Source organism: Protopterus annectens, chromosome 11.part0 (assembly GCF_019279795.1).
Source record: "Protopterus annectens isolate FY-2018-M chromosome 11.part0, PAN1.0, whole genome shotgun sequence".
In the NCBI taxonomy this organism is placed as follows: Eukaryota; Metazoa; Chordata; order Ceratodontiformes; family Protopteridae; genus Protopterus; species Protopterus annectens.
In genome coordinates, this window is record NC_056745.1 from 293,808,082 (window position 1) to 293,832,758 (window position 24,677).

The following is a 24,677-nucleotide window of genomic DNA, read 5'->3' on the forward strand; positions in this document are numbered from 1 at the left end:
GATGCTAAGCACTGCTTACCAGTGCGCAAATCTGCTTAGCTACACTAATTATTGCTAAGCATACACATTTAAGCAATGCTTACTCCAGCTAAGCATAGCTGAGCAAAATTTAGCGTTGTTCAGCTTTCATTTTATGGAATATCAGGATTTTGGGGTTGATTCCTATTAATGAAATCTTACGATATGTATGTTTCCCTTCCATAACATCCCCCTATGTGCTTTCATTACATTATATTCTTTTGTGGCTATACCGTATGGTTTCACATCTGTACTACACTAACACCTCACATTTGGACCTGCTACACTACCCTGGTTAACAAATATATATTATTCACTACCTATTTATAAAAAAGATACTTTTAGTGCTGTTTTCACATATATAAATGAATGGACTGCATTGGAGCTCGAACCGTGAATGACTGCATGCTACGCGAATGCTCTAACCACTACACTATTTCACTTTGACTAGTTTGGCTGTATGTTTCTATTTAGCTAGCTAGGATGAGAATAGCTGCGTGATGCACACACCCGCTCAGCTACACTTAAACTTTATTGGGGATAGAAAAAAATAAACATGCTTTATTTTTATTTACTTTAGGGGTATGCACATTGTTTTCTGCCTCTTACAGCAGGACATCTGGATGACTACATCATACAGGGGGTATTATTTTACATGTTCCTCTCAGGAACATGCTTACTTATTTGGTATGCCAGCATGTACACTGGCATACCATTCTGGACATTATCTGTGCTGGACCATTGTGGGGGGCTGTACTTGTGTGTTTTTTGAGTTTATTTTGTCTGCAGACACTGTTATGTTATGATAACAGTGTCCGCAGACACTGCTAGTTGCTTTAGGATTGCTGGACGGCAATTCTGGAGTGCAGGGGACATGTGTACTGTGAAAGCAATGCTCGGACACGCCCCCTGCACTTGTACACGGATCGTGTCTGTGCGGTGAATACAGCAGTGCACCTTCATTAATATGCAAGGTGCGTTGCTGTTCTACATGGGCGCGATCTGCTCCGTGCAGGAATAGCACTATTCCTGCACGGAGTTTAATGAATCCTGGGGACGGTCTTACTATGCCTAGTCAATTCAGATCCTCTGTCACAGCTCAAAAGAATCATTTCATTAGTTACAGATGTTTGCTCCCACAGTATATCTGACAAGAGTATTCTATACAGAATTAATCAAATCTGCCAGCTCATTACTCTCCCAAAAAAACATGTTCCCAGGTACCTCTTTGTTCACCATCACACATCCAACAATGGTTATCTATCTCAGAAAAAAATTCTCTGAAGTCTGCTTGGAGTATAAAAATACTTAATTCTGGAAAAGCTTACCCAGACTCTGCCAAAAGTTGCTGTGACAGAAAGGTTAGGTAGTTTTTACTTTCTTGTGCTTTGCATCACTTCATTACCGATGCAGTGGTGCACCTGTTAGCATTGTCGCCTCACAGAAAGAGGTTCTCTGGTTCAATTCAAGGGAGGGATGCCTTCTAAGCTGAGTCTGCACGTCCTTCCTGCATTCTCATGGGTTTCTTCCAAGTGCTCCTGTTTCCTCCCCCATTCCAAGGACGTGTGTCTGCAGCATTTCTCCCTGAGCCTCCAATGAAAATGGGATTTGTCCCAGTTGGAATTTTCCGGTAAACAAATGTTAAATAAAATAAATAAACCTTCTTCTATTTTGTATTTTGGGAGTTTTTTTCTTTACACTGCATTTTACTTGTATTCTGTTTTTAATCGCATATTTAAAATAAAAAAGAGACCAAAACTGTCTCTCTTGTGATTCACTCAGAAATTAGATCAGGTCGATTAAGGTTAATTACCTGTGAACTGAGGGCGGAGCTAGGAAGTAAACCTTCTATTTAAGGGATAAAATATAACACTTCAAGGCTTTACTGGAAAAGGTCACCCAGGCTCTGCTAAAAGTTGCTGTGAGGGAAAGATTAGTTTGTTTTTGCTTTCTTGCATTTTGTATTGCCTCCTTGCCTTCTTCTATTTTGTAGAATGTGATTTATTTTCGTTATACCATGTTTTACTTGTATTTTGCTTTTAATTGCACATTTAAACTATGAAAGAGACCACAGCTGGGTCTCTTGTGAGTCACACAGAAATTAAGTTTTTCTCAAATAAACTGATACAGTATGTGAGAGATGTAATTACACGGTATCAGTGGAGGCAAACCTCTGAAATAAAAGTACTCCTAATGTCAATAAGGTTGTCAGTACAACACACGCTGCACCCATTACACACAATTCAAAGCAGACACATAGGCCTACATATACTAAGGCACTTAAATTTTACCTTCCTAAACCCCAAAGACCTCCTAGATGAAGTACATAACAAATACCCTCAGCATCTCTGAAAGCACTCTTTCAAAACAAAACCCATGTTAACACATAACAGCCACATCTAATGCAGCCTCTATTTCTAAGCCCATAAGGTAAGCCACCACACAATCCAACATTCTGTTAATTAGAGACTCTATTGTAAGACACATCAATGTCCATCTCACCAGGGTGAGTAAGGAGAAAGTCACATTTAGTTGCTTATCAGGGGCAAGGATCCACCACTTTACACACATACACTCAGGTCATTGGACTACAAGTACCAGTGTGACTCAGTCATTGTCCATGTGGGTATTAACCTAAGACATACCTCCCTAGACTATATAAAGCTAGATATCATGGAGCTCTCGGGCTAGTATTAACCTACCACTGAGCAGCATTTTACTTTCTCTAAGGATGATGTCACTTGTCACAATATGAGCAAAAGATGACTGACTTTAATAATTGTTTAGTTTGTGGTGTCATTCTAAGGGGTGCAATACTTGTCGACATGAAAGAAAATGGTCAACAGATCATGCTGCTTTGCCAGGGATGGTTTGCACCTTTCCCATCTAGGCTTTTGAATATTAGTTAAAACATTGTCCTCCTCACAGTGCCTTTTTTAGGCAATGCCAAACTGAAAGCACTTCCGAAATAGCAAATCAAAACAAAGAAAATCAAGCTGTTACTCAATGCTAGGAGTCTAAACAAAAAATCTCCACTCCATAGAAGCCCTCTTCACTTTAGAAAATGCTGACATCCATACAGTCACTGAGACATGGCTCAAAACCACAGACAGTACACCAACAGTGCAAGGTTATAATGCCTTCCACGCATTTAGACCAGCTACTACACATACAGGGACTAAAGGTGGAGGTGTCTCAGTTTACATAAAAAAATAAATATACATCAAAGCTGTTCAAACAGGACAATGCACTTGAGCTTCTCCACGTTTAAATCACAATGCGCAAAATCCAGTAACACTTCTTTGCAACCTATATGTCCTATATGTCCTCCTCTATGACTCAGGAAATCCACACCATGTATTTAAACTTACACTCACCATCCAACCCAAAACCATACTCATGGGCGACTTTAATTACCCCGCTGTTAATTGGGAAACATATACGACACCAAACAGACAGGCACAGAGATTCCTGGACTTTGAAAAAACAAACTCCCTGGAACAGACTGTCGATACACTAACCAGGGCATGCAACCACACTGAATCTGGTCCTCACTAATAAGGGAGAATGCTGTACATCCCCTAGTGTAATGTCTTCTCTGGTAAGGTCAGACCACAAAATGGTCTCCTTTGAATTAAAAATAAAACCTGGAACCCCAGGTAACCCTTAAATATTCAGGAACTATTCTAAGCCTAACTTCCTACTATTAAGTGATAACCTGGCAAAATGTAATGCCCCCATAAACCCTGAGAACACTGCTGCCTATACAGAACTGTTCACAGAAACCCTATACAAGCATGTTAATAGTGCACAGTGGCAAGTGAACTCACCAGGAAGAAGTACAGAACTAACAAAAAAACAAGCCACCCTGGTGGAATCACATCAATAGGCTGTACAACAGAAAGAAGAAAAGCATTGCAAAACGTTGGATGTGCAGCACACAGCAGGAGAATAGCACTCATTAAACTAAACAAACAACACACAGGACAAATAAAGACTATCCAAGCCAAATTTGAGGTAAATTTGGCCTCCCAGGCCAAGGACAACCAGAAGGCATTCTTTGGCTATGTCTGCAACTTCAAAGGCAATGCACAATTATGTGCAGAGCTCATTGTTAATGAAGTCACCTACAATGTGCCAGAAAGTATAGCAAGCCTACTTGTCCACAAATTCAGCTCCAGCTTTGGAAATACCATCAAATATAACTCCCCCTGTTATCACTAGGAAACAGGTCGTTAATGCCCTCCCTAAGGCCAAGAACACTGCATCAATGGGCCGAGACAATATCCCAGGAAGCCTTCTAAACAGCATAAAACATTACCTGTCAGGGCCTCTGGAATTGCTATTTAACTGTAGTCTCCAAACATGGTTCGTGCCTCATGAATGGAGAACAGCAGCAGTCATCCCTCTGCATAAAGGTGGGCTAGATACAGACTCTGAAAACTACAGATCCATATGTCTCACTACTCACATATGCGAAGTCATGGAAATGATCAGTAACGACACAGGAAACCTCCAGACACTGGACCCACCCCAATTTGGTTTCGTCAAGGCTAAGTCATGCCTACTCAACTGGTGGACTTCTTTGAGAAGGTCAACAAAACAACAGATGAGAGCAAAATTGGTTCACTCTGCCTGCCTCGAGCTGGGCAAAGCATTTGACATAATATCCCACTTTAGTATTGTTGACAAACACAAGAGGCTAGGAACAAACCCTTATGTCATCCAGTGGATAGCCAGCTGTCTCACAGACATGACCCAGGAAATTAGAAATGGGGAGCCCACCTCTACAAAGAGGCCAGTCACAAGCACAGTCCTTCAGAGATCAGTCCTGAGACTGCTCCTTTTTGGCATTTACTTCTCTGAAGTGAAGGCCAATGTCTCTGGCTGGCTAAATTTGCAGATTGCTACAAATTAGAAGCGGTCATTGAATCTCCCACTGACAAAAGTTATCCAGGAAGAGCTGACACAGACAAATAACTGGTGTCACAGCCATGGCCTAAAACTAAATGCCAAGAAATGTATAACAGTATCCTTCAGGAAGTCATCCACTCTTCATAACTATCATACTGACACACATAAGAGTTGCCCAGTAGACAGGGACTTGGGGACACACACAGACAGTAATCTAGCCTTTGACCATCACGAGTGTACAATAATAAGGAAATCATTATATGCTGAGTAACTTATAAACAAAGGTATGATGCTTAGGTCTAAAGAGTCATTACTCCACTGTATTCTGCATTCATCAGACCTATCATTGAGTACATCCTTTGGTATATATCTAATCAGAGATATCCAGCAATTGGAATGTCCACAGAAATTCCTCAGTAAAAGACTACAGGAAGGAAGTAACATGTCCTATGTAGTCTGCCTCTACGCCCTATCCCTGTATTCTGTCTCCTACAGGATGAGCTTGGCATACAAGTCACTGTCAGACCCCTCTCTGTTGAGCATCCTGCATATTTGCAAAACAAACACCAGACTTATCCATTCTAAAGACTTAAACCTTACCTATGATATAAAGAGGACATGCTGGAGAGACAGGTATGTATCCTAGAGACTACCCTTTCTATGGAATAGGCTCCCCATCCATGTGAAGCAGAGTTCTTTCCTAACCCAACTCAAGTGTTACTTGGACAGTTGGATGGGGAACAGAAAATTCATCCCTGGGTTTGGCACCTATGTATCTAATGAACACAGGCAGCTTGTAAATGGTTCGTCTTCCAGGCCCCTGCTTGTAAATGTTTCATCTTCCAAGCCTGTCTACAGTACCAGAACTTGTCAGAGATTTCCAATGTATGGCTAGGCTTAAAAAGGCCCTTGTAGTCTTTAACGTAGTAAACACCTATGAACATGTGAACCTCTATGCAAACAATTCCAAGCAAAAATTCTAAACCTTCTGGACCCTGTTACATACTTAGGAGCCATACACATGTCCTCCAAATGCTCCCTTGTGAACTGCTTTTCCAGTCAAGCTTTTCTAACCTCCTTAGATGGAGTCATATAATAATCATGCAATATTTGATATGCCCTGCCAATTATCTTTTCTTTAAAAGCAGCTTCCATTCTAGAGTTGACTAAAACTCGGCCAAAGCAGGTCTTTCAGTCAGGACTCCCCTATCCCTTTCTCTTTGCCTATACTCTGATATCAATCCCAGTTAGGGAAGACAGTCTCTAACCTGCAGTCCAAACACAATCTTCTTCATGGCCTCATCCCACTCTATTACCTTTCCTTCTGTAGTTGTTTCCTCCCAGTTCCTTGGTTCCCTTGACAGTTTTCTCCAGTAAATTCCAGCCTGCCTCTTGTCTGTTTTCTGTATCTCTACTTGCAGACATCCCTGTTGGTAAAATCTCCTCTCTTCATCCCACTGTTTGCTTAGTTCTTAGAATTATTTCTTCAGCTTTATGAATATAACATTCTGTATGGTTGTTGCTATTCTCCTCAAGGATCTTCATCCAAAATCTCACTCTTTCCTTATTTCTTGAAATCACCCCCGCTTCAATTTTTCATTTCTACTTTGAATTATAACCTTCTGCTTGCATTAACTTAAATTAGCCTTAACTGCATAGCTGTAAAATATGCCTTCAAATCAAGTAATCCTAAACCACCTTATTCTAGTGGGGGGGATCAATACATCCTACTTAACCCTTGCCTTCATCCCCTCCCAGATAATCTCCTTCAACTCTTTATTAATTGCCTACAACTTCTCTAATTGATAAAACTATGTCTGCCCTCTATATTAAACTAAATGGACTAAACATTTTTACCGAGTGTAGCTTATTATCCGTGTCCATAAACAAGAGCTTCTAGTTTCTCAGTTTTTGTATTATCTTTTTTTGTTTAGTATCTTCCGACATTTCCCTTGCTGCCATAACAGAAGCCTTTTTAATTTATAATCCTAAATACTTCATCTTATTGTGTCCTCAAAAAATATGGGTATTGCTGAAGTAATTCCTGTGTAAAAACACACTTATAGCTACACCCTCTGTGTTATATTCACTACTGACTTGAAACTGTCTCAAAATATTACACAGCACCAAAATGTTCTTTTATGGATTTATCAAATACATATAATATCATCTGTAAATAAAGTCAACTTTTCTTTACTACCACACCAACTGTATCCTTATTTGAGTATCTTATTTTCTTTGCCAGGGGCTTTAAACATAGAACAAATAACAATGAGTAAAGAGGATACCCCTGCCTGGCTTGTCTGCTCAAGAACAGCTTATCAGAGATGAACCCACCTACTTAAATTCTTGTTTTCAATCCTTCATATATCCTTCAACGTAAACCTATTATTATATCAAAGAATGCAGATGCTTCCAATGCCCTACTCATACTATCCCAACTTACTCTGTCAAATGCCTTCTCTGCATAAAGATTCACATACAACAGTGGTATTTCTTTACATTCTGCTTCACTCTGGACCATCATTGTTCTATTAATGTTGTCAAATATTTGCCTCCCCTCCACAAAACCACACTGATGCATAACTATCAATTGCCATTCTTTTAGGTAGTATTGACATAAATACTGTATACTGATGGTTTAAAACTGAAATAGGGCCTTCACCTTCTCTTGGTAATACAGCCACCACAGCTTTCTTCCAAGATGCTGGCACTTCCCCTTTAAAATATTACTAAACAAATTTTTCCATATCTTTATCACCTTCTTCCCTCCTAACTTCCAAACTTCCACAAGAATACCATCTGTTCCTAAAGATTCCCTGCAGATTGATTATACAACACCATTTTATCTCATATTCTCCTATTTTATGTATTAGTTGTTGAGCCTCATCTTCCTCTAATCTTGGTATAATTAAGTCTTCCATAAATATGCACATTTGTGCTTTTTCTTGGTTTCCACGTTCCTCTGCATTATACAAATTGTCATACAATGTCCAAAATATCTCTAATACCTCAATAGGATCTCTAGTTTTTTTTTTTTTTTTTGTCACAGGCTCCCTAAGCTGGGTGAAAAACATTTCTTTCTGTTACCCAAGTTATTCTGCAAAAAGCTTTTGTGCTCTGGAGTTAATGGAGTTGTTATATAAAACAGTTGCTTAAACAGCAATCTTTATAAACTCATACAAATTATCCAAATACATTATTTTCTCTTTAGCCCTCTGTAGTTGTTCCTCTTTTTGTTCTAAGAGTCCCCTCTTTTGTAATACTTTAACCTTTGTCAGCACCTCTAAATAATTCTATTACTTCTTAACCATATCTCCTTCTCTTTTATTTCTAGACATTTGTTCAACTCCATTTTCATTTTATCCCAGTCATTAGCTATCTCTTCTGAAGAAATGTTTGTCTTCTTTATTAACTCTTGAACAATTTCCACTACCGATTCCTTAATTTTTTTCTCATTTTGACAGGTAGGTGGGGAAGCATCAGTGTCTTATTTTTACTTCATTACCCTGTATTTTTATCTTATAACTGCGGTGGTGGTGCTGCGGTAGCGTTGTCGCCTCACAGTTAGACGTTGTCCATTCGATTCTCAGTTAGAGCGTCTTCTGTGTGTCATGTGTGAATGAGCATTCCTTCGTTCAAGGTTGTGCATTAGGCCCGGCAAGCCAGCACGTGAAAATCTACTGCCAATCATTAGCGGACCGGAGCTCCGCTGTGGCGACCCCTAACCGGGAAAAGCCGAAAGACACAAACAAACCCTGTATTTTTATCTTGTTTCTTATAGTAGATGTGCGTTCAATGACATATAATTTATATGCAGTCTAGTCTATGTATTGTACCTTGGAAATGATACATAAATTCTGTCGGACTTCTTACTACTGAATTAATGTCTTCCATATCAAACATTTTCATAAAGCTCTTCAGAAATGTACTATCTTATTATATTTTCCCTTCTAGGTCCCCTGATGCATCATTATTATTGCAAATTAAGTTCCGGTCATCACGTTATAAGTAATATTCCCTGCTGAAAACTAACCATTTCTCCCAAAACTTTCTTAAGCTCCATAATAGCAGTTTTTAGTGGAATATAAATACATGCAAGTGTAATCCTCCTACCTGCCAATAGCCACTTACAACAAATCTATCATTATTTTTTCTTCTCTCTTCTTTCTTTATTGGAACCAATATCGATCAGTATTATTTCTACATTTTTCCTTTGTCTTTGATATTCTGCTGAGTACCCATTCTGAAATCCTTTCTTCATCAAATTCACAAGCTCATTTCTTTCCAAATGTATTTCTTGCAGCATTAATATTTGCATCCTGCATTTCTTAATATAATTTACCACAGTTTCCTTTTGTGTATATCTGCAAGACCATTTACATTTCAACATAAAAGGTGCTTCAACAAAGTATTAGTTTAAGGGTGTGCACACTTATGCAACCAGCTTCTTGTATGATTTTTATTTTGTATATTTTTCTCCTAACATATTTGTTTTTCAATTGAATTGTACAGGTTATCAGTCACATTAAAAGTGGGAAAAGTTTTGAAATGATTTATTGTGGTCTCATTTTTTTATATCACAAAAACCTGGCATTTTAACAGGGATGTGTACACTTTTTATACACACACATAAGCAATAGTCTGGTTGTTTCTACGTATATCAACTGAGCTAAATGCACTTCTTCCAAACACATCTGAGTGAAAAAAGTTATCTAATATGCACTTCATCTAAACCTACACCACAAAATTGAAACCCACACATGTTAGTTAAAACTAATAAAACAATTTAACCAGCATTAATTAAGCACCACTCCCCCCAAATTATAGGTTCATAGGTAGGCAGTATAGGTTCATATGTATGTATATATAATATATGCATACTAAGCTAACAACCACCAGGGCTTTTATAAGCCTAGCCACGCAACCAGACCAGTTGTGTCTCTATGTATCATGGGTGTTTATTAGGAGAGGGTATGTTAGGAAGTTTCTAGAGGTTATGTGGGGGATCTTAATTTGGGCATTACTACCAGTCTATCTCAGATTTCCCATCCACTGTTCAAGGTTATGCTTAAGTAAGGTTAGGAATGGACCCCACTTTACATGGATGGGGAGCATGTTCCAATGCAGGGGGATCCTTTACAACACATATCTCTCTTGCCAACATGGAGAGGTTATAAGCAAAATTTAAATCCTTGATCTAGTGGTTCTGATGTTGCTCATTTTAATGATGTGCAAACAGTCCATGAGAGCTGGATCAGAGGATGCCTTATTTGCCAGGCATAGCTCACCTCTCAGAAACCTGCAAGAGACTGAATATAGAGATAGGGCTTTAAGGCGATCCATTTAGGACAATATGTTTACAACCTGGATTCTCCTGGTGAGGAACCTTAGTGAGTATTCTAACTGTTGCATATGTCTGGGCAGAAAGACATCAAAGGGGGCATTATACTTCATCACGGATCTGATAAGAGTCAAATAAAGTGGTGCTATGGGCTTCCGTGGACTTGGATGCCATGCCCTTACTTATAAGCTGGGCAACATAAAATGATTTTCTTACTAACCTAAGCCACACATTGGGCAAAGGCCAGACTACTGAATACACATGTTCCCAGATCCCTGACTATCGGGTCAACCCTTAGTGATGTCTTATCAATGGAGTAATTAGCCAGGGTGGTAGTTTTCCCAAAATACACTATAATGCATTTCTTGGCACTGAAGCTTAATCTATAACTTTGGCATCAGTCATTTGTCTGTGTTAGACCCTCTTTAAGATGTTTGTGACATGGAAGAAAGCTACGATAACTCCCAATTTGCAGTCATCTGCAAACCTGGTCAGCCAAACGCCCTTGAAATTAGCCTTGATCTTCAAGAAGTAGATGCCAAAAAGGAGCGGTCCCTGCATGGAGCCCTGTGATACCTTGCTAGTGACCAGTATTTTAGTGGAGGTGGCCTCACCAATCCTGACTTCCTGGGTGCAGTCTGTGAGCCAGCTGGCAATCCAGCAAAGTTATGCAGAGGTTTATGCCTAGTTCACTGACTTTGTCAACTATACCCAAGTGGGGGTTTGTATCAAATGCATTAGCCAGGTCCAGGTAGGCAGTATGTACTATTTTCCTCTCATCCACTGCCTTGCTGATCTTCCCAAATGAGAAGTCCACCGGGTTTACTAGGCATGACCTTCTCCTGACAAAGTCAAACTGGGTTGGGTCCAGTGTCTGAAGGTTGCCTATGTATATGTTGATCCTTTCCACGATAATTTGTTCCATGGTTTTGCATATTAGACTAGCTAGAATAAACAGTTCTGTAGTTTCCAGGGTCAATTGGTGTTCCACCCTTGAGAAGTTGGATAACCATTGCAGTCTCCTATTCTCATGACACAAAACTTGTTTTGAGGCTATAGTTGAAAAGTGATTCAAGTGGTCCTGACAGGTCATGTTTCAACATCTATAACAAACACGAACACCAGTGATTGCTAAATGACACATTTTCCTTACCATCAGTGTTACAGATGGGTATATGTAGTGTAGGCTATGATTAGATGAAATGTGCAGTAGATAACATTTTTCAATCAATGTTCTTTAGATGATATGTATCTAAATGGCACCAGATAATGTACATTATCAGTTATAAGTCAAGGGGCAATTCTGAAACCAAAAATTAATGTACAAGTTATAATGTAATATATATGTGGGCAGTGTTAAAAGCATACACTGTCCAAGTAGGCCATCCATTCTATACTTATTTTTATAATTATAGTGTTTGTAATAGGATGTGTTGCAATGAATGACTGCTGAAAACTGAAATACATTACAATGCCATTATTTCTATCACCTTGTTTACAGTCACAAAGGTATATCCCAAAAATGCATCTACCCTATATCTTTTTTTAATTTGTTTTTCAATGCACTATGCGTATATGAAGCATTACCAGTATTTACTGGCACAAATACAAAAAAAGTACAGTTGTGTACACTTACCATAAATGTAGATGTTCGAGTGTATTCACTGTTGCAGTCATTACATTTGGGTAATCTGCTGGCAGGTTGCCCTCAGTCGGCCTGATTAACAAAGTCTTGGGTCCTGCGTCGGTTGCTGTCCCTTCTTCCATGATGTCAGGTCGTCAGGGGTATAAAACATGCAGCCAACGCCATTTTATCAGTTTTTATTGCCCCAGATGTCAGGTGCCCCCATAATGGGAAGCAATTATATACAAGGTTACACCTCCAACAAAAAGCAAATACACCACAAAGCTTTAAGCACAGTAAACAAGAATAGAGGTATAGACAACAGTAGTCAGGGGGCTGGAGGGAGGGTAACCAGGACTGCAACAGTGAATACACTCGAACATCTACATTTATGGTAAGTGCACACAACTGTACTATGTTCTTCGTGTTTCACTGTTGCAGTCATTACATTTGGGTAGATTCCCAAAGCTATGGTTGGGAGGAGGAGGAATTTATACAACATTAAGGCCAGCTATAAGGCCCTGCAAGACAGCAGTGGCAAAGCCAGCTCTGGATTTAGAGAAAATTGGTAAATGATAATGCTTGGTGGAAGTATGTACATTATCAGTTATAAGTCAAGGGGCAATTCAGGTAGCAGCTTCTAGGATGTCCCTGGTAGGAACACCTCTGAGAAAGGCTGTAGAGGTAGATGCAGCCCTGGTGGAGTGAGATCTGATCCCCTGGGAGATAGATTTTCCATGGTGCTTGTAGCAGAAATGAATGCAATGGCTTATCCATTTAGAAATGGTTTGTTTAGAAATAGCCTTCCCCTCTGCCCCTGCAGCAAATGCTACCAGCAGTTCAGATTTTCTTTGAGGTTTAGTACTATCCAAGTAGAATCTAAGTTGTCTGTGCACATCCAAGGAATGCAGAATCCATTCCCCTTTGTTCTGTGGATTTATAAAGAAGGTTGGCAATTGAATGGACTGATTAAGAGCCACAGTGGAAACCACCTTGGGCATGAAGGATGGATTGGTCCTCAGAGATACCCTGTCCACATGAAAGATGATGAAAGGCTCCATTGCCATAAGGGCCTGTAATTCAGATATCCTTCTAGCTGAAGTAATTGCTAAAAGGAAGGCTGTTTTCCAAGAAAGAAATTATAAATCTACAGTAGCAGCTGGCTCGAAAGGAGGAAGAGTGAGTTTCTCCAAAACAAAGTTAAGGTCCCAGGCAGGGATTGGAGCTCTCCTGGGTGGTCTCAAGTTTTTTGCCCCTCCGAGATACTGCTTGAGCAGAGGATGAGAGAAGAGAGGAGGTTCTGTGTTATAATGAGTTGAGATAGCTGAGGCGTGGATTTTAATGGAGGAAAAGGACAGGCCCTTGTGAAGCATCTCAGTTAAGTATTGCAAAATCTGAGGTAAATTGGGCGCTGCTGTGCTCATCCCTAAAGATTGGTTCCAGGCACAGAATCTTTTCCACTTGTCAGCATAAGATTTTCTAGTACTAGGTCTCCTTGCCTCCAAGATGACATCCATCACAGGTTTGCTGAGTGATGATAAGGGTGAAATTAAGTGATTAGCCAGGCTGCAAGGTTCAATGTTGGAAGCTGAGGGTGCAGAATTTGGTTCTCCTGCTGAGACAGCAGGGAAGGGGTCTGAGGCATGTGCCATGGAGATAATTGCGACACACTGTGCAGGAGGGCATACCAGTGTTGGCGAGGCCAGTCTGGAGCAATCAAAATCATCCTTGGTTTGTCCTGTTTGACTTTTAGTAGAACTTTGGAAAGCAGAGGCAGAGGGGGGGGGAAGGCGTAGACGGATAGGTTTTTCCAGCTGAAGGACAGAGCATCCACTTTCCAGGCTTGTTTGTGGGGAGTCCTTGTGCAAAACTTGTCCAACTGGTAGTTCTGGTGGGAGGCAAATAGATCTATGTCTGGGCTCCCCCATTCGCTTGTCAACATGTTGAAAATCCGTGGTTCCAGTTTCCACTCGTGTGGGTCCATGAGGTTTCTGCTTAGTCCGTCTGCCAGTGTATTCAATTTTCCTGGCAGGAATTGAGCTTATAGATGCACTTGATAGCTCAAGGATGTGTTCCACAATGCCATGGCTAGTCTGAAGAGGGGGTAGGAATGTGTACCCCACCCTGCTTGTTTATGTAACACATAACCGTGGTGTTGTCCGTCTTTACCATTAATTGTCCTGGAAGAATGTAGTCTTTAAAGGCTGTCAGAGTATTCTGTACAGCTAACATTTATTTTTGATTGCTATGTAGGTGCATTTGATTTGGGTTCCATTTGCCCTGAATGCACTTCCCTGCCAGGTGAGCCCATCATGCATAGTCTGATGCATCTGTAGTTAGGGTTTGGGTGGCAGGGGGTAGTATGAATGGTAGTCCCTTGTTTTGGAGGCAGGCCTCTGCCCACCACAGGAACTCCAGGCGTAGGCAAGGTATGATAGGAATCACTGTTTCCAGGCTGTGACAATGTTGACTCCATATACTTTTTAGATACCATTGTAGTTTCCTCATATGCAGTCTTGCATATGGAATTAGAAGAACGCAGGAGGCCATGAACCTCAAGGCTTGCAGTATTTGTCTTGCAGACAGAAGGGTTTTTGTGGCCACTTGTTTGAAGTAAGTTACTAAATGAATTTGTTTTTCTGGCGTGAGGAAAGCCATCTGGGCAGTTGTATTTAAGCTTGCACCCAGGAATGTAATCTATTGACAGGGAACCAGTTGTGATTTCTTTTCGTTTATGGTGTACCCCAGACAAATTAGAACCCTTTTTACACACGCCAGATGATTTAAAAGTATGTCCTGGTTTTCTGCCTAAATTAGACAATCGTCCAGGTATGGATATATTTGAATATTTCTTTGCCTGCAAAATGCAATAACTGGAGCCAGGCACTTTGAGAATACCCTGGGCGCAGTAGACAAGCCAAAGGGCAGTGCAGAGAACTGATAATGCAAGTAGCCTGCTTTGAAGCATAGGTATCTTCTGCAAGATTCCGTGACTGGGATGTGCAGATATACTTCTTTTAAATCTAGAGTTGCCAACCATGCGTCTTTGCCTGGCATAGGAAGTAATTGGTGAAGAGTCAGCATCTTGAATTTTGGAATCTCCGGAAAGGTGTTTAGAGTAGACAGGTCCAGGATTGGACGCCATGATTTGTCTTTTCTGGGTACCAAAAAAAGCCTGGAGTAGAAACCTTGACCCTTTTCCTCTTCTGGTACCAGTTGAATAGCCCCCATGTTTAAGAGGGAAAGTACTTGTTTTTGAGCCTCTGTCCACTGGTTTGGAGTCAGGTCTGGCCACCCGTTTGGTGTTGGCAACGTGTGGAAATGAAATCTGTATCCCTGGGACACTATATTTAAAACCCATTTGTCCGGGGTTATGAGTTCCCAATTCTTTGCATGAAGAGCAATCTTTCCCCCCAAAGGGGCGGTCAAAAGATAAGTGCTTGGGAATTTTAAAAGGAAGTCATTGAGACTGTTTACCATAGGGGGTGTCTTGTTATTTCCAGATTTGGAAGGGGAGGCCCCCCACTGCTTAGTTCTGAGAGTCCCCTGGGACTGAAACCTGGGGATTTTGCTGTGTCTGGGTTTGGCTTGAGAGGACCTGGAAGGGACTGGAAAGGACCATTTCTTAGTAGGCCAGTGCCTACTGAATCTTGGAGGTTGCACTTTTAAAAAATCTTTAACAGTATTCATAGATTTAGCTTTATCTTCAATCTTTTTAAGAACTTCTTCAGCCTTATTGCCAAAAAGGCAATCCTGATTTAAAGGAGCATCCAACAGTTTAGCTTTAACACGATCAGACAAAGATTGCTCCTTAAATCAAGCATGCCTTCTAAGCACAGACCCAGTAACAGCAGCCCTGCAAGAGGCCTCTAAAGAATCAAAACCACATTGCAAAGTATGTTTTCCAACTTGTTCAGCAGAATGCATTAAATCCTGTAAATCTTTATTTGCCACACAGTCAGGAATCAACATCATTTTCTGTTTAAGCAGTCCAATAATATGCTGTTGATATTTTAACATATAAAATTGGCAGTTTAAAGCTCTGATTGCCAAGGTTGCAGAAGTATAAACCTTTTTACCCCATCTATCTAGCGTCCTGGAATCTCTATCAGAAGGGGTAGCATTTTTAGCAGTAGAGGCCTTAATGCCCTTGGACCCCTGAGAAATAGTTTCTGGATCTGCAACAGGATTTTTGAAAAGCAACTTGTGGGACTCAGGAATCCTGTAGTATCTGTCAGGTTTACTAGGAGCCGGAGGCAGGGAATCAGGGGCCAAACTGGATTCCAAGAACACATCATCAACAATGTCTAGTACAGGAGGTAGAGCCAAAGGCCTATTCTGAGGTAGGAAAAGGAAATCCCTAAGCCTCTTCTTTGAATCAGAAAATTCCTGGCTTTCCAGTGGAAATGCTCCCTTAAGCATGTAAAGTTTCTCCAAAAGAAAAATCCACAGGAGGGGAAGCAGAGGGAATGGAATCCTCTGCATCAGAATCCTCATAGGCAGGTATGGACAAATCCAGGTCATCAGAAGAGTCAGAAGAAACAGAATCCTGTTCAGAAGATTCATAATCAAGCTCAGCCCTAGGCATCTTGGGGGGGGGGGGTGACTACCCCTAATTAGAGTAATTGGATCTTCAGCCATTTTTATCATTTGTTTTTTAGGCATAGGGGACTGAGCATGTGGCCTGGGTGTCGGTTTTTTTAGACATGGATCGAGATTTAGGCCTTAGTAATGAAGGCGGTGTCGATTTAATATGCAAGTCTGTAGGCCTGAATACACCCTCAGAAGCCTGTGCATGCACAGCGGCTCTGGACCCATCCAAGGTAGAGACATCCGCGGGTTCCATAGTTGATGTATCTCGCGGCATACTGAACTCCGAATGGGTCTTAGTAGAGGCCTGCGAATCAGAAGTAGCGGGTATCAGGGGCTGCGAAAGCGCCTCACTGAGTACCAGTGAACTGGCGACTGGCTTAGGAGAAGCGTCGTCGACAGTTTTGGACCTTGGCGGCCTGTCTCTGTCTTTATCTTTGCGTTTTTTTCTGAATCCCAGTAGCCAGAATGCTAACTGACATTTCTGGATAATTAAACCGAGAACCAAAATATTTAGAGGCAAAAATATACCGACGATGGATAGTGCACTGATTAAATAAAGCACAAAACTGACAGCAAGGTACGTCGTGGTCAGGGCCTAGGCAAGGAATACAGTACGAATTAAAATCTTTATGAGGTATTTGCTTTCCACAAGTAATGCAATTATTAACTTTTATTGACATCGGCAAGGAGCAAGAAAAAGTTTCAGACTTCGGTTCTGAACTCGAAAACGAAAATTTCTGGAGTCGGCCGACCGGCACTTGCGAACGGCTTCTGCTTCGGACACCGCAGGGCAAGAAAGACTGATAAAATGGCTTCGGCTGCATGTTTTATACCCCTGACAACCTGACGTAATGGAAGAAGGGACAGCAACCGATGTAGGACCCAAGACTTTGTTAATCAGGCTGACTGAGGGCAACCTACCAGCAGATTACCCAAATGTAATGACTGCAACAGTGAAACATGAAGAACATCTTTAATTACTAGAAGATACATGCACATGTCAAACCTGTTTTAAAAGCCACATTTGGGCATATTTTTTTTAAATTGGACATTATTAAATTTAGTAAATTACAAACACAAAAATATAACAAAAACACAGTAATATATTAAGATGGGAAAATGTTATCAGCAAACCAAATGAATGAATAAGGTTAAAAAGGTAGACAAAAAAATGAGATGCTCCAACTGAAGAGTCCAGGTATATTGAAATAAATACTGAAGAAAGAGAAAACCTGGAACTCACCACGAGCAGGCTTAATAAAGTATAAAATCAGCTTTATTAGGTATCAACAGATACGCTTCCTCAGACCATAGGTTAAAACATTACTGTTAGTTCCTTTTATACAAAACAACATCATCATCAAGAGCATCACAAACAATAAATTAATTAAATAATAAATCAATTAACCAATAAAAAATTAATGACTTTGGATTCCTTCAAGTGGCAATGCCATGAAACCATTCATTTCTAAACAAACAAATGGATAGGTGTATTTTTTAATAAATACATATACTAGACAAGTAAATATAAACGTAAAATAAATGTGCAATATAAAATTCTTTAAAACTTAAAACTGTTATGCACTTGATGTTCAACCTTTTTATATATATATATATATATACATCTAAATTAATATACAATGCTGTGTGCGTGATATAAGACTTCTCAAAATTAAAACCTATGATCTAGCACCTGATTCTAGTTGTATATAACTATTAAATGAACAAGGTAGACATAGAAATAAATCATCATATATAAGGATGTATAAATTACTAAAATATCAATCAGTGCAGAAATAAAAAATGTAAAATGTTCTAACTAGACAAAAGCAAGTATGTAATATATGATATGAATATGATGTAAAATATTATTTAATTGACTATTTCTGTCAAGATATTTGGAAGGGGGACTTAGCTAGACAAAAGCAAATGTGCAATACATTATATGAAATGTGAGATATTATTTAACTAACTATTTCTGTCATAATAGTTAGTAGAAGACTGAGTATGTTTTTAATTCATCTCCGTAGTTTAAGGTGAGATCTAAGTGTTATATAAGTATTCAGGCCCGGTGGAACATGTGCCTTGAGTTTGAATATCCAATATAATTCTTTTTGTTCAAGTAATAGCATATAGTCTCCTCCTCTTAAATTGTGTTTAACAATTTGCAGTACTTTAAACACAAAGGAATGACCAGGACAGAGTTTGATATGCATGGCTAAAGCATTTAATTCATTTCCACGCTTAATCTCATATAGGTGATTATATATCCTATTTTTTAATTTTCTCTTGGTCATCCCAATATAAAAACTGGAACATGATGTACAGGTTGCTAGATAGATTAGGCCTGTAGTATCACATGAAGCATAAAGCTTCGGAGTTAAGGAAAAGCCATCAATTATAGGATGTTTAAAAACTTGATTCTTAGAAATATATTTACAATAATTACAGTGATGGCAAGGAAATGTGCCTATTTTATCAGAAAATCTATCAATATTAATATTAGCTACTCCTGAGTTGGCACATAAAAGCCGTTTCAAATTTTTATTATTCCTAAAAGTAAATAAAGGAAACTTTCCTACTATTTTTAAAGTCTGCTCATCAATTGTCAGGACATGCCAATTGTTAATGATAATTTTCTTAATATTGTGAATATCATTAGAATATGTAGTTAGAAACCTGACTTTTTCTGCTCTATTATTGTTATTACTATAGTTACCTACAACGGGTGTACTATAAGTTGGCTTATATACTTTAATATTTTTAGTTGTATTCATAACTTCTAATGTTTGTGTTCTAATTTGTCTCACAGTTGCTTTATTATAACCTCTTTCTAGGAATATATCTTCCATTTTGTTTGCTTCTGTCACTAGATCAGTGTCATTTTTACAAAGTTTGGATAATCTGTTAAACTGACTTTTGACAATACCATTGAAAATATGTCGTGGATGCATGCTGTCGAATCGTAGTATTGTATTTTTCCAACATGATTTTCTGTGTAACTTTGATATAAGTTTGCCTTTTTCAATGAACAAAGTTACATCAAGAAAATCCACTGATTCATATGATGTTTCTGTAGTAAACTTCAGAAAACTAGTGGTGGTTGCTAACTGATGCATAAATTCATTGAATTCGTCCGCAGTTCCATCCCAAACCACTAGGATGTCATCAACGAATCGTTTGTAGGCTACCACCTTAGTGAAGGACTGATGTGTGAATACAAATTCTTGCTCCCATTTATAAACAACCAAATTGGCGTATGTATTAGCACAAGGGGTCCCCATTGCTACCTCTGCTTTTTGTATATATAAACATTCGCCATAAGAGAATACATTGTTACTAAGAACAATGTCTAGCAATTGACATATTAAGATCTGTTTATTACAATCAAATGATGGGTGTGTGGAAATCAATTCCCTTATTGCTTCTATTCCTTGGTCATTCGGGATGCTAGTGAATAAGCTTTGTACATCCATGGTAATTAATAGATGTTGGCCCTTCACTAAGGGTATATCTAAAGAATCTAAGTAATCAAGCAGTTGATATGTGTCCTTCAGAATACTATGAATATTGTTAACTACTGGTCTCAATGCGTCTTCCAAAAAGACTGAAATGTTTTCAGTCACCCATCTTTCCCCAGAGACTATTATAGGGGTGGGGACAAACCTTTGTGCATTTTCGGAAGCCCTTTAATGATGGGTATTTGTGGATGTTCTATTGAGAAAAAATCATATAATTCCTTTGAGATCTGATGACACATTAGCATATCATAAAGTGCATCATTAATAGTGTTTTCAATTTTTGTTAACTTAGCTTTGCTAATTATGCCATACGTTTCTGTATCATTTAGCATCTCGGTCATACACTTGACATAGTCATGGCTGTCTAACAACACAAGCCCCCCTCCCTTATCTGCTGGTCTGATACATAGGGAGGAATCATTGATAAACTTAGTTAATGATAGTTTTTCTTGCTTAGATAAGTTAAAATACATACATTTTCTCTTGCTACTATAAAAATAGTGATAAAGATCTCTTTCGCACATCTTAATAAAACAGTCTATATGCCCAGGAAAGGGCGGAGTAAAAATACTCTTGCGCTTATGTCTTGAAGTTTCTAAAGTAGAGCTAGCAGTTCCATTTACTTTATTATTAAAAAATAGCTTGAGAGTAATAATTCTCCCAAATAAGCGTAGGTCTACCAATAGTTGCGATAAATCACTCCCTTGAGAGGGAATGAATGATAAACCTTTATTCAACAGTGCAATGTCATTTTCATCAAGTACAAACCTTGACAAGTTGAAAAAGATATTTTCTATGGCCTCTGTCGCCTTCTCTGATTGTCGATGCTCTCTCCTGAGTATTTCCGTTTCCTCCTTCCCCAACTGTGAGAACGATCGCGTGGAAAGGTATTTTTCTTTATGGGGAAAGGTAAAAAAGAAGAAGAAGCAACTAATCTATCAGGAGCATTATATTTGGGTTTTGCTCCAAGGTTCTTGTGTATGTCCACTAAACGGTTTGCCTCCTGGTTGGGGAGAGGCGTAGATGTCGCTGATATGGATGCAGAGGTAGCAGGTAACTCCGGTGGCGTAATAAAAGCCTCTTCCGTAGGTTCTATGCAGAGGGACTGAAGTAAGTGGAGAGCCAATGGGAACCCCTGAAACCACTGTGTTATCTAGAGGCGGCAAGTTTGTATTTGCATTGTCCGTACGCATATTGGGTTCAGTTCTTTTATTCCAAACGAAAACAGTCCCAGAACTGAAGTCTGAAAAATCTCGCTGTAACTTTTTATGTTTTATTTGTTGCAATCTAGAGGCATATGCACTGACTTGAGTATACAAATTTTCTAACCTCTTATTGCAAAGGTCACTCTGAAAATTGTCCTTAAGCTCTTTATTGAGCTTGTTCACTTGTGCTAAAAGTTGATTTTCAATAGGAGTGAAGTAATCGATAAGTAGCTGCATGTACTGGAAGCTAGTATTCAAGTTTATTTCCTGCCATCTTTTGAGAAGCACAGGATGGGTCTCCCCATACGAAGGCATACAGAGGACGCGTAAACCCCTAGGAATGAGTTTAAAGTGTAAACACGCCTCCATATGCTTTCTCTGCCATGATAGGCGTTGCAGCTTGTACAAGTCATTTTCAAGTTCTTTTAGTTTTACTTTGAAAGCTTCACTATTATCCATATTGTCAATATTAGGCATCGTAGTATAAGTACTGAAATCCATAGCCAATAAAGGGTTAGTTGTATACCTCGTTATAGAAGTCCATTGTTGTTCACTTAGTATTACCCTCGGTTCTGGATTGTAGTCCAACTCGACCTCTTGGTTCGCCATAGCGTGTGGAGAAGCAGCCTCAAAACAAAACGTTCAATATAGACAAAAAATGAGGTGCTCCAACTGAAGAGTCCAAGTATATTAAGATGAATACTGGAACAAGCAAAAAACCTGGAACTCACCACGAACAGGCTAAATAAAGTATAAAATCAGCTTTATTAGGTATCAACAGATACGCTTCCTCAGACCATAGGTTAAAACATTACTGTTAGTTCCTTTTATACAAAACAACATCATCATCAAGAGCATCACAAACAATAAATTAATTAAATAATAAATCAATTAACCAATAAAAAATTAATGACTTTGGATTCCTTCAAGTGGCAATGCCATGAAACCATTCATTTCTAAACGTACAAATGGATAGGTGTATTTTTTAATAAATACATATACTAGACAAGTAAATATAAACGTAAAATAAATGTGCAATATAAAATTCTTTAAAACTTAAAACTGTTATGCACTTGATGTTCAACCTTTATATATATATATATATATATATATATATATACATCTAAATTAATATACAATGCTGTGTGCGTGATATAAGACTTCTCAAAATTAAAACCTAAGATCTAGCACCTGATTCTAGTTGTATATAACTATTAAATGAACAAGGTAGACATAGATATAAATCATCATACATAAGGATGTATAAATTACTAAAATATCAATCAGTGCAGAAATAAAAAATGTAAAATGTTCTAACTAGACAAAAGCAAGTATGTAATATGTGATATGAATATGATGTAAAATATTATTTAATTGACTATTTCTGTCAAGATATTTGGAAGGGGGACTTAACTAGACAAAAGCAAATGTGCAATACATTATATGAAATGTGAGATATTATTTAACTAACTATTTCTGTCATAATAGTTAGTAGAAGACTGAGTATGTTTTTAATTCATCTCCGTAGTTTAAGGTGAGATCTAAGTGTTATATAAGTATTCAGGCAACATGTGCCTTGAGTTTGAATATCCAATATAATTCTTTTTGTTCAAGTAATAGCATATAGTCTCCTCCTCTTAAATTTTGTTTAACAATTTGCAGTACTTTAAACACAAAGGAATGACCAGGACAGAGTTTGATATGCATGGCTAAAGCATTTAATTCATTTCCACGCTTAATCTCGTATAGGTGATTATATATCCTATTTTTTAATTTTCTCTTGGTCATCCCAATATAAAAACTGGAACATGATGTACAGGTTGCTAGATAGATTAGGCCTGTAGTATCACATGAAGCATAAAGCAGTTAAGGAAAAGCCATCAATTATAGGATGTTTAAAAACTTGATTCTTAGAAATATATTTACAATAATTACAGTGATGGCAAGGAAATGTGCCTATTTTATCAGAAAATCTATCAATATTAATATTAGCTACTCCTGAGTTGGCACATAAAAGCCGTTTCAAATTTTTATTATTCCTAAAAGTAAATAAAGGAAACTTTCCTACTATTTTTAAAGTCTGCTCATCAATTGTCAGGACATGCCAATTGTTAATGATAATTTTCTTAATATTGTGAATATCATTAGAATATGTAGTTAGAAACCTGACTTTTTCTGCTCTATTATTGTTATTACTATAGTTACCTTGTACTATAAGTTGGCTTATATACTTTAATATTTTTAGTTGTATTCATAACTTCTAATGTTTGTGTTCTAATTTGTCTCACAGTTGCTTTATTATAACCTCTTTCTAGGAATATATTATTAAGGTTAAAAAGGTGGAACCAATTAGGTAGCAAGAATTTCTACCTTAAGGCTATAATATACTATAATTTTGCTGACACAACATCTCTAAGATACAGATGTCATTCTTACTGGCTGTCTAAAAGAGCTGATATGCATGTTTTTCACTGAAAAAGTCCTGTTTCCAAATGTGGCCTGAAAAAAAAGAATGATTCAAAAACCACAAAAATGTCACCAAACATCTAATTCTAATTTATCAAAGGAAAAAAAAAACAGAAGAATGAGAAGTGAATCAGCAAGTAAGCATTCATCTGTAAACAAACATAGCTATGAAGCTAATAATTTTATGATATTCACAGAAATGACTACTTCTAATAAAGCAGCTTACTTCACTCTACTCAAAAGGAAGAAAGAGTGGGCATCAGCATTCACTATCCAAGATGCCAGGATGACACAGACAGCAACAAAGCACAAGATATTTCTAGCCTTACAGCTAGAAAAAGTAAAAACAGAATAGAAGCAGATCCCTGATATCACACAGCAACAAGGTAAAGAGTCTGCAGAAAGGTTGCACTCAAAACAACATTTGTTTAAGCACCTAAATGACACTGCTCCAAGCTTGATGCATGCGGAGCAAGTAAGAAATCCTGGAAGTAACTAATGCAAATGAAAATGTACCAAATACAACCTAAATGAGGTATAAAAGTTACCTGACAGGGTTATTCTTTAGTATAGATAACACTAATGAGCAATCACAAAGAGGTTCCTGAGATGCAACTATACAGTGGTGAATCATACTTCTGTTTTGGACAAAAAGACTGATGAACTGGCCTTTTCAAATCAAAGAATTCTGCTTATATCAATTAAACTGTAATAAATCTGGTAAGTGTTACCTGGAGGCAATTTTCCTCCATAATTATTCTCCTTGTAGCAAAATAAAACGATCCGTTCTCATACAGTTCACCCTTCCAGTCTTGCCTACGTGGACGTTTGTAGGGATTGAGATTAAAAGGTTTAGTTTCCTCACCTACAAAAAAGAAAATATGGACTATCATTATAACAGAATATTATTACTGGAACTTATGGACACGTCTGCAGTTTCAGAAGAAAAAGAAATAGGCAATAGAACATGTTTTAAAATGTAGCATGCTCAA

At 38.4% G+C, this 24,677-nt stretch overlaps 1 protein-coding gene across 2 annotated transcripts in view; it reads right to left on the reverse strand.

The window, feature by feature from the left end:
* The window catches only part of CMAS (cytidine monophosphate N-acetylneuraminic acid synthetase), a 433,399-nt gene that overhangs the window by 174,292 nt on the left and 234,430 nt on the right, over positions 1–24,677 (reverse strand). For both annotated transcript variants that reach the window (XM_044087790.1, XM_044087791.1), the window contains exon 4: positions 24,417–24,550. In XM_044087790.1, coding sequence (XP_043943725.1) covers positions 24,417–24,550 — 134 coding nt within the window. The remainder of the gene's footprint in view (positions 1–24,416; positions 24,551–24,677) is intronic.